Source organism: Felis catus, chromosome A1, assembly GCF_018350175.1.
Source record: "Felis catus isolate Fca126 chromosome A1, F.catus_Fca126_mat1.0, whole genome shotgun sequence".
Lineage (NCBI taxonomy): Eukaryota > Metazoa > Chordata > Mammalia > Carnivora > Felidae > Felis > Felis catus.
In genome coordinates, this window is record NC_058368.1 from 157,129,892 (window position 1) to 157,144,015 (window position 14,124).

Consider the following 14,124-nt stretch of genomic DNA (forward strand, 5'->3'; position numbering starts at 1 on the left):
ACAGCTACGTGAAACAACTAAACGAGTCCCACAGACTTGATGCTGAATGAAAGTAACCACACACAAAACAAGAGTCTGTTTATGTGATGTTCAAAAAGCAGAAAGACTAGAGAGAAGTGACAGAATAGTTGTTCTCCTTTTTATTTGAGGTAGGGGGAAATCAAAGAGAGAGGCAGGGGGGGAGACAACCAGGTTATTGACAATATTCTGTATCATGGTATAGGTGGTGGCTAAATAGGTATATAGGTAAGTAAAAATGTAATGAATGGTACTTATAAGATTTTCATACTCTATTCTTTGTGAATTATATCATAAAAGAAGACACACTCTATCTCTTAAGACTCTACATGCTATATAATTTATCTTTTAATTTTTCCTTTTTAGTTTGACAAGCATATGAAGTCTTGATGAAGAATATGAAATCATTACTATCCATCTGACCTTAGAATTAAAGTATCTTAATTCTCATATGGCAAACTTTAGAAGAGGGGAAAAAAGCACCACCCTTCTCCAATAATTAGAATAAAAAGTAGGCTTAGCTTGCATAGTCCAACTACTGTATGCCATAGGATAATCTTTTTAAGCAGGGACATCAAAAAGGTGTTATAATGAAAGATCAAAATGAGCAAGAAATTACAGTAAAAAATAAGCTTCTGTAAAATCTATATCAAAAAGCCCCTTTGATACTTTCTCTGGAGCAGAGGAGAAACTATAATACACTGAATAAAGTAATTACATGTTTTCTTGTGTTTTAATGTTGATAAGAATAAAGTATATAGTGATCATTATGTGTTTGTCACTGTAGATAACCAGAGCCAGCTAAAAGGATAGTCTGTTCATTCAAGCATCCATAACTACTTCAAAAAGCACTAAACACCCATTAAAATCCTGGATATGGGTTCCCTATAAGGTAGCTAGAAAAAAAACACATACATCCTCCCTAAAGGTGGAGTTAGCACTATTATGACAAAATGTTTGAAACACTCCTTTAGTGTGTTACATCAATCCTATGTAAAAGGCAGTATTTTCAACATTGTTTTAAATTGAGGAAATTCATAATTGACAATTTAAAAACCTTTGAAGCAGTGTAGCTGCAGATCCTAAATTAGTATTGAACTTGCTTAGTCTCCTTAATCCCAATACAGCATGCTTCAGGTATTGAAAACGAAACATATATGGTGACTTTAAAGGCAAGATAAACAAAATGGAGCATACCGCCTAACCTCATCTAGTATCACGAAGTATTCTAATTCAGGACTCATTATAAGAATGGAGAGAATTTACCTGCCACGCTGGAACAGAAGTTGAATTGGACATGACTGTTTTCTGCAGCTCTTCAAGTACAGCATCTGGGAGAGGGTTTTGTGAATCCAGGAGTGGTTTACACTGAACTTGTCTCAGAAGTAAGATAACAGCTGGCTGATCAGGGTTATTTTTTAAATTCTAAAAATTAAACCCCAAATACAAATATATCACACAGATTCTTGAATGTTAAAATAGCAATTAAGCTATTCTTAATGTTGGAAAAAAATCTGAATTTAACCTTTTTCTTATTAAAAAAATAACTGCAAAAGTAAAATAAATAGAACGATGAACGTATAAAACTCCACATTTAAATAAACTTTGAAATTGGTAATGCTATAATTGTAGTTTATAAGGCATTTATTTTAGATTTAGTTTCCCTTTGACTTGTTTTATTCTCAAGTGGTATCCTGAAAAACTTAAGTTCTGAATGTAAATAGCTGAACCAAGAAAACATAATATTAACAGTGAAGGCTAAAACGATGCCTTATTGGAAGAAACTAGACCATATAAGAAGAAAAGAGCTATAAATGTTTTCCTTTTTCAACCTCTTCACAAAGATATTCACTGGATGTCCTTCTCTAGGCAAAGACTTCCTACACATAGTAAGAAAAATGACCCATTTATCCATTTCCCTAAGCCATTATTAGTACATGAAAACACACACATACATAATTATATATACGTATATGCATCTCCTTTCCTATATATATCTGTACGGGGGAGAAGTTAAAGAAAGTTCTCTAAACAAGCCTTTCACTATTGTTTTAAACATTTCTTTATTGCTTGTCCTTCAATCTCATGCTTCTCTATTTTTTATTAAGTTATAGTCTTAAATGTATGTGATTGCTTTCTTCTAAGTAAGAGATTGGAACAAAAGAATGACAAGAAAAAAAATCATAAAAGTATCCCTTATTCTGTCAAACAGAACATAGCAACTGTCAGTTGTTTGTTAAACACTCACTGCATAATACTAATCTGTCCTGAATATAGATGAAATTTCTTAAATAAAAGAGAAAATTTATTACTCTGCTTTTTCGGAGAATTAAAACACCAAAGGGATCTTCAAAGATCCATTCTTCCTTCTCTGTAAAATTTATATTGATCTTTCTTTCAAAAACAAAAACAAAACAAAACACATTTCTAAAGAAAATAAAATCTTCCTGGTAAGCAATTATGAAAAAAGATGTTTTCAGGAAAACGTCAGGATAAGGAGATGTTTAAAACTGTCCTTATCCATTAAATTATTTCTAAATAGCTTTATGAAATGGATTCATTCATTCAATAGAAATTTATTGAACCCATACTATGTGCTGGCAAGGTGCTAAGGATTTACTCACAGAGCCCACAATCCAGGTTTATAAAAGGTGACTACTGAGTAGCTCCAATCACCCACTTAATCCTCACAGTCATTCTATGTGGTTCAGAACTTTGGAAAAATACAGGGATGCTGGAAAACATAGCATTCTGAAGGCAGTAACCAGAAATCAAAGGAAAATACTGCTTCCATAATGGCACTGCCTTCCCAAAGACCTATTAAGTCCTTGAGTCCTAGAATCAGACAAATGTGAGTTCAAATGGCAACTCAATCTTCTAGCTGCAAACTCTTGTGTAAATCGCTTACCCTAAGTTTTAGTTTACTTATTTATAAAAAGGGGATAATAATAAACATCCATGTCACACATTGTTGTGAAGTTCAAATACAAACTGCTAAATGTACTGACCAGCTTATAGTAAGTACTCAATAAATGTTGGGTAATTATAATCATTACTATCATCACACCATCACCATATGCCCTTTAAATAATGTGCACTCTATTTTTAATGTCATTTTCCAAGTAGGATAAGAATCCACAAATCTCAATGCTCAATTTCATAATAATAATACCTTTGTGCAGAGGCCTTCAGCTTCAGCTAGTTTTCCTGTGTCTATTAGACCAGTGACAGCTTGGGAGAGAGACCACTTTTCAAGAGATTGGTTATAATTTTCAAGGAATTCTTTGTCTCTAACTGTGAACAAAAATGTCAGTGTTACTTTCCTCTGCGATTTATAACATTTTCCCAAAGGAGTAATTAGTTGCTAAGAAGTATTACAATTAGACTTACCATGCATCTATAATTTTTTAAACTTACATGTACTACCGAAATACCATAAACTATCCTGACACGTGACAGGTTTCTGAAGAGTTTCATGGTAGGAATGTTTGTGGCTGAATAACTTAAAACTTTATAGACTTGTGACTTACATAAAAACAAAACAAAACAAACAAAAAACAAAAAACACTTTACAGCAAAATTAAAAATAATTCATTGTAAAAAATTAAATATTTATTGTGATATAATTGATGTATCGTAAATTACACACATGTACGTATTCAAACAGTACATTCTGAAGACTTCTGACATGGGCGTCTATCCATGAACCATCACTAAAATCAAGATAATGAACATAGTCACCATCATGAAAAGTTTCTTCCTACTCCTCTGTAATCACTTCTGTTCCCCTACCTACCTCTCCTCTCACCCTCTGTCCCCAGGCAACCGCTAATTCTTTTCAGTCACAATAGATCAGACTGCATCTTCTAAACTTTCATACAAATAGAATCATAAAGTATAGACCCCTTTGTCTAGCACGTTCACAGCTGTTAATATGGTAAATTACATGCATTTTCAAATGTTAAAGTGACTTTGCGTTCCCAAGATAAACCCCAGGTGATCATGATGTATCATCTTTTCTATGTGTTGTTGCATTTGAATTGATACAGTGTGTTATGAATTTTTGCACCGTAGTTCTGCAGTATCCTTATTGAAGTCTTTGCCTGGTTTTGGTGTCAGGGTAATGTTGGCCATATAGAAAAAAGTTACCAAACTTTTAAATTACCTGGAAGGATTTGTTTAGAACTGGCATTATTTCTTCCTTAAATGGTTGGTAGAATTCATCAGTGAAGACATTGGGTCCTGGAGTTTTCTTTGTGGGGAGATTTAGAACTATAAATTCAGTATCTTTAACGGATACAAAGCTATTCAGTTTATTTATTTCTTCCGAAGTGAGTTTTGTGTCTTTCAAAGAATTTGTCCATTTCTAAGTTGTCAAATTTAGTGGCATAAACTTGTTCATAAGATCCTATTAGCCTTTAAATAGCTATAGCGATGTACCCTCTTTCATTTCTGACATGGGTACTGTTTTTTATCCCTGATGTTTGGCTAGAGGTTTATCAATTCTATTGATCTTCTCAAAGAACAAGTTTTCACATTTGTTAATTTTCTGTTTTCTATTTCACTGATCGCTACTATTTATTACTTCTTTTCTTCTGCTTACTTTGGGTATAATTTTATCTTCCATTTTCTAGTTCTTAAGGAGAAGATGAGATCACTGATTTGACAGCTTTAATGTAGACATTAGATGCTATAAATTTCTCTGTAAGCAGTGCTTTTAATACTTTGAAAGGCTGTTTTTCCCTTTTCACTCAGTTCAAAATATTTTCTCACTTCCCTTCTAGCTTATTCTTTGAACTGGATTATTTAAAAGTATTTATTTAGTTTCTAAATATTTGAGAATTTTCCAGATATTTTTCTGTTACTTGTTTTTAATTTAATTCCATTGTATTAAGACAATATGCTTTATACATGATTTGAAGACCTTTAAATTTATTTAGACCTGTTTCATGGCCCATTTAAGATTTGGGTAAGTGCTCTGCATGCATTTGACAATAGGCCTTCTGCTGTTATTAGAAGTATTGCACAAAGGCCAATTAGGTCAAGTTAGTTGACAGTGCTGTTCAAGTCTTTATTATATCTTTACAGATTTTTTTGTCCAATTGTTCTGTCAATTATCAAAAGATTACTAAATCTCTAGTTATAATTGTGGATTTGTCTATCCCTTTCAGTTCTGTAAGTTTTTGCTTCATACATTTTTCCGTAAGTTTTCATTTTTTCTACCCATCTTATTGTGAAATACAATGCAGATTTTTTTGTATTTTGAAGCTCTGCTACTTAGTGCTTAAATCCTTAGACTTGTTATGTTCTCTTGATGAACTGATTCCATTATGAAATGGCCTTCTGTATCATTGGCAATATTCCTTGCTCTGAAATCTAATTTGCCTGAAATTAGCAGTGCCATTTCAACTTTCTTTTTTTTTTTTTTTTAATGTTTATTCTTTTTTGAGAGAGAGAGAGAGAGAGAGAGAGAGCGCGAGTGCACACATGAGTGGGGGAGGGGCAGAGAGAGAGGCAGACATAGCATCCAAAGCAGGCTCCAGGTTCTGAGCTGTCAGCACAGAGCCCAATGCAGGGCTTGAACTCCAGAACTGTGAGATAATAACCTGAGCTAAAGTCAGATGCTTAACTGACTCAGCCACCCAGGTGCCCCTCACCTGTTTTTGATTAGTGTTGACATGGAATATCTTTTTTCATCCTTTCACTTTTTAGGCTATTTTTATCTTTATGTTTAAATATAAATTTATATTTTATCTATTCTTCTTTTAGGCAGTTTATAGTTGGCTCTTGCTTTTTTATCAGTCTGACAATCTCTGCCTTTTAATTAGGGTATTTAGACCATTTAAGTTGACTACCAATATGGTTGGGTTTAACTAATATGTTGTTTTCTATTTGTCTTATCTGGTCTTTGTTCTCTTTTCTTCTTCTTTGGATTATTTTTTATGATTTCATTTTATCTACTTTGGTGGCTTATTTACTATAACTCTATTTAGTGTCTACTTTAAATTTTAAAGTATTCATCTTTAACCTGTCACAGTCCACCTTTAAGTAATATTATACCACTTCACTTACAGTGTAATTTTATAACAGAATACTTCCATTTTCCCCTTTTATTCTTTGTGCTATTGTTGTAATGTGTGCTTTGAACAATTACGTTTTAAAGAGACTTCTATCATGTCACCTGTGGATCTGTTTCCATTGAGTGATTTATCTCACTATGGGTGGTATTTTTCTACCTCTTTGCATGCCTATTCTGTTTTTAACTGGACACCAGACATTGTTAATTTTACCTTGTTGAAGGCTGAACATTTTTGTATTTCTGTAATGTTCTTGGGCTTTGTTCTGTAGGAAGTTAAGCCCCTTGAGAATGATTTCATCTTTTCAAGGCTTGTTTTTAAGCTTTGTCTGATGAGAACATAATAGCCTTTAGTGTAGGGCTAAGTGTGCCCACTACCTTTTGGCAATAGCCTTCTGAGTACTTTGCCCTGAATTCATCATGTATGAAATGGTTGTTTAAGCTTACTTGAAGCAGAAACAGCAGATAACAGGGCCAAGTACAAATCCATTCTCTTCGGCTCAGTGTTGTCCACTAGAGCCAGTTTATCTTCAGCATGACAGGCTGCCATTAGCCCAGCCCAGACGGCAGGGTCACCTAAACACAGGAAATATGTTAGAAGGCTTGTTAATATCAACATATTGCTGAAAAGCTACCAAAAATGAGAGTAAGAGTTTATAAATACCAAAAATTAAACTGAAAATAAAATAAATTATATCTCTAGAAAAAAAATCATTTTCTTAAAGGAAAACTATACTTCTTTTCAGAAGGCATATTACTATATTCATTCTTCAAGATTTGCTTTTTTTTCAAAATACAGCAAAGGATGAGAAATATCCTATTAAGCTCTTCCATGGCTGATTAGCTCAGCTGCCTAGAGTACTGTTCTATTGTGGAAAAGAAGAATAAGATAAAAACAGAGAGGGAGGTAAACCATAAGAGACTCAACTACAGAGAAAACAAAAGGGTTATTGGAGGGGAGCTGGGTGGGGGAATGGGCTAAACGGTGATGGGCATTAAGGAGGGCACTTGTGATGAGCACTGTTGGGTTACATGTAAGTGATGATTCACTAAATTCTACTACTGAAACCAACAACAAAAAAAGGAAAAGTCAATTATATTCACTTTCATTGGACACCAAGGACAAGTCTCAAAGAGACATTTATGTTTATCATTCAATCTCTGTATTAAAGGTTCAATCATAGGAAAGGCAAGATAACACTCTTTCTCAGTTCTTAAGAAAAGTCTGAGTCAAAGGAAAAGCTCAAGATAACTCCATCTACATATGTTCTAACAGCCAATCGTGAAAGCCATTTTATCATTCCAAATGAAGGAATTCTATGATTATATATCTCTTCATCGATTTGATCTTTCCTTCCTTCCTTCACACCATGATAGCTTCTTCTGGGGAGAGGGGGAAGCAGTGGACTGAGACTGAGGTGGTAATAATAGAGATTATGCAGACAGATGCCTCTTTTTAAGAAAGGCAGTTGTGAAGACAAGGTGAAAAAGAACTTGGAACTTTAGAAGAGTTTTTATTTTTTGCTTTTTATAAGTCATATTTTGCAGTCTAATATTTGCATGGCCTGTATGTTAGTCCTGCTACACTTAAAAAAAGTTTTTTTTTAATCCCACAAGGGGTGCTAACTAAAAAGAGTGTCATTTAAACAAAAAATTTAGCTTCAATTTTACATTTTTTATCTAACTGCTCCATCTAATATATATCCCCTATCAAATGTCTGAAATGTTTCTCTACTTCATTTATAGAGAATCAGTATTACTGATATAATAGTATAAGAATCATTAGAAATCTTAGGCACATAAAAAATTTTTACAAAAAAAATTAAATGCATACCACCATATTATAAAATAATTCCTGCCTGAAATAATGACTACTTTATTTTAAATAACAAAAGATATAATCAAATTCTAGAATAAGGAAATGGGAACCATCCCTCAGAACTTATGAGATCTGATTAATGTATAATGAAAGGTACATGACTCTTAGATCTGGGTTTTAGGTCTAACAATGGCACTAATTAACTCTGCCAGCTTTCCCTTCAGGACTCATTTTTCTATAAAACAAATGAACTGGATGATGGCTCAGGTATCATCAGGTCTAAAATCCAAAGTTCCAACTGAGGTAGACTCAATTTCTAAATTTTTTTTTTTGTAGTTTCAAGTTTTTATTTAAATTCCAGTTAGTTAATAATTTCTGAACATTGACTTATTTCTAAGATTAAGTGAAGAAATCCCTTAGAGATCTTAGGGTATTCTATAGTTTAGATTACAGGAGGGAGGAGATGGACATTAGTTGGCAGCAATTTCTTCTGTCACATTTCAAAAGAACTGCTGTTTTCATTTAGTCTTCCAGACTATTCAGCAACTTCAAATTCCCTATGAAATTAAGTGATAGTATAAAAATATATTTATTACAAACCTCAGTTTTTTAATTTTTTTAATGTTTATTTATTTTTGAGAGAGAAGACAGAGCATGAGAAGGGGGAGGGGCAGAGAGATAGGGAGACACAGAATCTGAAGCAGTCTCCAGGCTCTGAGCTGTCAACAGAGAGCCCAATGCAGGGCTTGAACCCATGAACCGTGAGATCATGACTTGAGACAAAGTCAGCACTTAACCAACTGAGCCTCCCAGGCGCCCCTCAAATTTTTTAAATATAGTTTGCTAAAAATATCTTTTAATATCACAGAAGCACTAATCTAGCAGAAATTGGATTTTTTAAAATTTGATTCTAAATTCTTGGGATTATATTTAAATTTCTAAAAAGATTCCTTTGTATACCATCTGTCAAAACTATACTTTGTTCAGCTACAAGGACTAGGTATATGCTACTACCCATAACTACAATTACATTTACTTTTATTGGACTCCAAAACCAAGTCTCAGACAGGCATTCATCTTCATCACTCAGGCTCTGTTTTAAGCATCTTTGAGTATATATTTCTCCAGATAATATGGGAAAGGAAGATCATTACAGAAGACCTTATATGGGCAATGTCACCTTTTTAACGTTTAATGCCCCTCATACAATCAAAACCTAACAGATCTTTTATCATACTAGATTCACAGTAAATATCCTTGAGAGTAATTATAACCATTTTTTTTTAATTTATTGACTTTGAAAGAGAAAAAGAAAACGCAAGCAGGAGAGGGGCAGAAAGACAAGAGGACAGAGAGAATCCCAACAAGGCTCCACACTGTTAGCACAGAACCTCACACAGGGCTCAAACTCATGAATCCTGAGATCATGACCTGAGTCAAAATCCAGAGTTAGATGCTTAACTAACTGAGCCACCAGGCACCCCCTGCCTTTTTTTTTTTTTTTAATCCAATACTTCCATGAAAACACCTCTAGAATCAAAAATTTATCCAATGTATAACAAAAACAAATTGAAATGTTTAGGGTCTCTTTTTGTTCTATTACATAAATGAAACAAAGAATAAGCAATAAGATATTGGTCTGTTTACTTGTCTTATAAAATAATCTCTGAATTACTAGATATTTAGCCATTTAGTTAGGATCTTTATAATTTATAGTGAAGACAACATTGGACTTATTTTGTACAATTTGTTTCCTAACAGTCCCCAGCCAAAAGCAAAACTATTCCGATCTAACAAATGTTTGAAGTGCTCTGCGGGAATAAATTATTTAATGCTACATGTCATATTAAAAATAATATTAGTGAAAATACGCCTCATAAGCCCACAGGTATTCCAGTGCTCTGGGGCATTTCTCCAGCAGTGATAATGGAAGTATGCTGATGCAGTCGTATATACTCCCTCAGTGTGATCAATGGTATACACATGACACAAAAAGAGCTGCTCAGGTGAGGCCATCACCTTGGCATTCCAACATTACCACAGAACACACCTCTACTCCTCAAGGAGCTAACTACCCATAAAGATAATTAAAATGACTAAACATGTTCATTAAATAATTTAGCAGCTATAGGTAAACCTCATTAAACCAGACAGATGCAAAACAGAAATAAAACTATTCCATGAAAATACAGAATTCAGATTTTCAATCAAGGATAATAAAGTATCCTTATGCGGATATTCCATTCAGCCTGTTTCAAGAATTGATTACCTCTTAATTATCAACAGCCAAATGTAGATAATCAAATAATATGCAAAACCTCATTTTCTTAAAATTCCCTTTTATTTCATGAAAATACAAACTTTGCACCCATAAGCCGCAAATGCAAGACCAACAAAATTTGAATTAATGAAATGGATTATATTATACTCACCTGGAGAAAGAAGAGCTGCTTTCTGAATGGTCTTTAGTGCAATATTTTTTTCAGCTTCTGATGAACTGCTTCCCATAGCTAACTGATTTACCGCAGTATACAGTAACGCCTTCTGCATAAGAGAAAAGAAGAGGGCTAACAAATTATCTTTATAGCTCAGTGACTTTCAAACTGGCTAAAAGCGGGCCTCTATTGGGTATAATGTAACCTCTTAAACTTAGGGAGAAAAAATTGTTATTGTTTATCAATAATATTATTTAATAAGTAGGACATTTCCTTTGTACTGGGGAAAACTAACCTTTCCATGATTTGAGTCCAAAATATGAGCCACATTTCCTGCAACAGCACCTCCCTATAATAGAAAATAATTATTTAGATAAACTTTCACAAGTAGTAAAAATTAAGACTGATAAACTCTTTCCATTAAATCATTTGAGAAGTTCAGTTTTATCGTATTTACAACTTCCAAACTCCAGAAGTATCAATTTATTACTGCGTTAAGAGACAAGTTAAGTATTTTTTTTTTTAATTTTTTTTTTCAACGTTTATTTATTTTTGGGACAGAGAGAGGCAGAGCACGAACGGAGGAGGGGCAGAGAGAGAGGGAGACACAGAATCGGAAACAGGCTCCAGGCTCCGAGCCATCAGCCCAGAGCCTGACGCGGGGCTCGAACTCACAGACCGCGAGATCGTGACCTGGCTGAAGTCGGACGCTTAACCGACTGCGCCACCCAGGCGCCCCGACAAGTTAAGTATTTTTATGAAAGAAAATCTTTTCTACTAGGATCATCTCAACTCTGCTCTTTTAAAATACTAAAAGTTACATAATTTTATACTAAACACAAGTACGTGTTTTCTAACAATTGTGATTAGATTGAAAGAGACATAGAATCTCAAAAGTGATCTTAAGATTAACATGGTTTTACTCCACGGAAATATTAGTATTTTAAAAATTTCTGTAGTCCCTAGTAAAATGAATAGCCAAAGTTCAGAGAGCCTGAAACTAATCACTGATTCAATAATCAACTCAATACTAAAAATGAGAAAAATATATATATCATAGTTTTTATAAAGTCAATTTGAAATCCTTAATTTTTAAAAATTCAACCAGACATTTTACCTGGAAAAAAAAAGTGAATTATAAGAATGATTTCATTTTATTTCAGAAGTATACTGTTGTCTTCATTTCATATTGGAATTGGAGTATCAGAAATGTTTTGCACATCATATTTACCACATAAAGAATGCTAAAAACAAACTTTAAAAAATATGTCAACATAAAACAAATAGAAGATGGATTAAAAAGAAAACAGGGGTGCCTGGGTGGTTCAGTCGGTTGTGCATCCTACTTCAGCTTAGGTCATGATCTCACAGTTTCTGAGTTTGAGCCCTGCGTCGGCTTCTGTGCTGACAGCCCGGAGCCTGGAGCTGCTTCAGATTCTGTGTCTTCCTCTCTCTCTGTCCCTCCCCTGCTTCTGCTCTGTCTCTCTGTCTCTCAAAAATGAATAAATGTGAAAAAAATAAAAGAGAAAAAAAAAAAGAAAACAACACAGGGGTGCCTGGGTGGCTCAGTCAGTTGGGCATCCAACTCTTGATTTTGGCTCTCAGGTCATAATCTCACAGTTTGTCAGTTTGAGTCCCACGTTGGTCTCTGCGCTAACAGCATGAAGCCTGCTTGGTATTCTGTCTCCCTCTCTCTGTGCCTTTCCTCCATTTGCTCTCTTTATCTCTCTCAAAATAAATAAAAATTTAAAAAAGGAAACTAAAAAGAAAAAAAGAAACACAGAAAGTAGAAGGAGGATTCAGGAGTTAGATCTGGGATGATCCATCACCACAAACACTGTGATTTTGCACAAGTTATTTAATATCTACATCTCATGTGTCCTCTATAAAATGGACATTACTTGGAGCTACTTCATATGTTGTTGGGATTAAATGACAAAATATATACAGTAGTTGGTGCATAATAAGTACTTTATTCTAGTAATAATGATGATGTTCTAGGTTCTTTGTACTACCATGTGTGAAAACCAGTAGGAATAAAAAATAAAAACAGACCCCCACACACTCCAGACAGTGGAATTATTAGATGTAATAAGGTTCAAAATATATTAGCTACTACCATTATGTTTACCAACCAGTTAAGTAATTCTGAAAGGGCTTAGTAACCACAGAAGTTAACAAAATAGTTTATAGACTCCTAAAAATATCTGGTTATTGTGAACTAAAATATAATATATAATTCCTTTCATAGAACATCAATGACTTTGGGGTGCCTGGGTAGTTCAGTTGGTTAAGCATTCAACTCTTTGTTTCAGCTCAGGTCATGATCTCACAGTTCATGAGTTTGAGCCCTGTGATAGGTTCTGCACTGACAGCATAGAGCCTGCATGGGATTCTCTCTCCCCCTCTCTCTGTCCCTCCCTGACTCACATGTTCTCTCTCTCTCTCTCTCAAAATAAATAAACTTAAATTAAAAAAAAAAAAAAAGAATGACTTCATGTTGTGATTCACATTTTTAGATTTTAGACATTACCAATGTTCCAGCTCTTAATTTCTTTTTTTAGGTCTTTTTTTAATGTTTATTTATTTTTGAGAGAGACAGAGCAAGTGTGAGCAGGGGAGGGGCAGAGAGAGAGGGATACAAAGGATTCGAAGCAGGCTCCACGCTGTCAGCGCAGACCCCAACGCAGGGCATGAACCCATGAACCGGGAGGCCATGACCCAAGCCGAAGTCAGACGCTTAACCAACTGAGTCACCCAGTCGCCCCTCTCATTCTTAATTTCTTATCTTTAAGGAACTTTTAGATAAAACCATCTTTTGGGATTCAGAAACACAATAGTTAATTCTCCCTAAATACCAACATTAGAAACATAACCTAACTACATAGCCATTAACATAGTTTGTAGGTATTAAAAAGTCCACCTACTTCTTTGTATCTTTCATAATGCCTGCCCAGAACTAGTACAATAGTACATGAAAAAAACTCAGTGTACTGCTTGTTAAATGACTAATGGAAAATCTGGCTGTATTCGTTGTTTCCCAGAATGATAATGCTAATACTTTAAAAAATTATATTATTCACTACATCACAAATTATTTTATCTTTTTGCCAGAATTTAGAACATTACTCACCTTTGCACTTCGGTGAGTATACTGAGCAACTACTCGGGACAACAGAGACCAAAGAGCAGGATCAGCTGGGTTACTACAGAGATAATCAAAAGCAGAAGGCTTAGAGATGGGAGACACTTTAACCGCAAAAAGTAAAAGTAACCAACATTTTATTTAGTACCTAAGTTCAAAATCTTGTCGACATCTAAAACAAGTTCATATTGTCTATGTGTGAATGAAAGCGCCTTAATTTTTAGAAAACATATCTCCTATATACATCAAGAGTCCTTATGAAAATAAGAGGGAAAATCAGTAATATGATGATTACAAAGCCATGAGACTAAGAAAAGCTAAGGAAATTTAATATGTTGTGTTCAAGGAAAACACAAGGAGATGAAAAGTGTGGAAGGAAAACAAACTACATTTACAACACTTTACTACCGAAAATAAAACAAATAACTACTGTTACTAGTAATAACAGCTTTCTATTTTCTAAATTTTGAAGACATTAATGAATGTTTGAGTGGCCAAAAAATTCCTAAGACCATCCAAGTGGACAGTATCAGATAACAAATGGGCAATACCACAAGCTTAAGCATAAATAAGGGTAAAAATAAATAAATGAAAGAATAAACAAGGGCTTCTGTATTAAAATGAGGTTCAG

At 34.1% G+C, this 14,124-nt stretch overlaps 1 protein-coding gene across 5 annotated transcripts in view; it reads right to left on the reverse strand.

The window, feature by feature from the left end:
* The window catches only part of TTC37 (tetratricopeptide repeat domain 37), an 87,784-nt gene that overhangs the window by 19,112 nt on the left and 54,548 nt on the right, over positions 1 to 14,124 (reverse strand). For all 5 annotated transcript variants that reach the window (XM_019837140.3, XM_011284663.4, XM_019837133.3 and 2 more), the window contains 6 exons: positions 13,482 to 13,554; positions 10,644 to 10,697; positions 10,346 to 10,457; positions 6,542 to 6,670; positions 3,191 to 3,312; positions 1,285 to 1,443 (listed from right to left, as the gene is read on the reverse strand). In XM_019837140.3, coding sequence (XP_019692699.2) covers positions 1,285 to 1,443; positions 3,191 to 3,312; positions 6,542 to 6,670; positions 10,346 to 10,457; positions 10,644 to 10,697; positions 13,482 to 13,554 — 649 coding nt within the window. The remainder of the gene's footprint in view (positions 1 to 1,284; positions 1,444 to 3,190; positions 3,313 to 6,541; positions 6,671 to 10,345; positions 10,458 to 10,643; positions 10,698 to 13,481; positions 13,555 to 14,124) is intronic.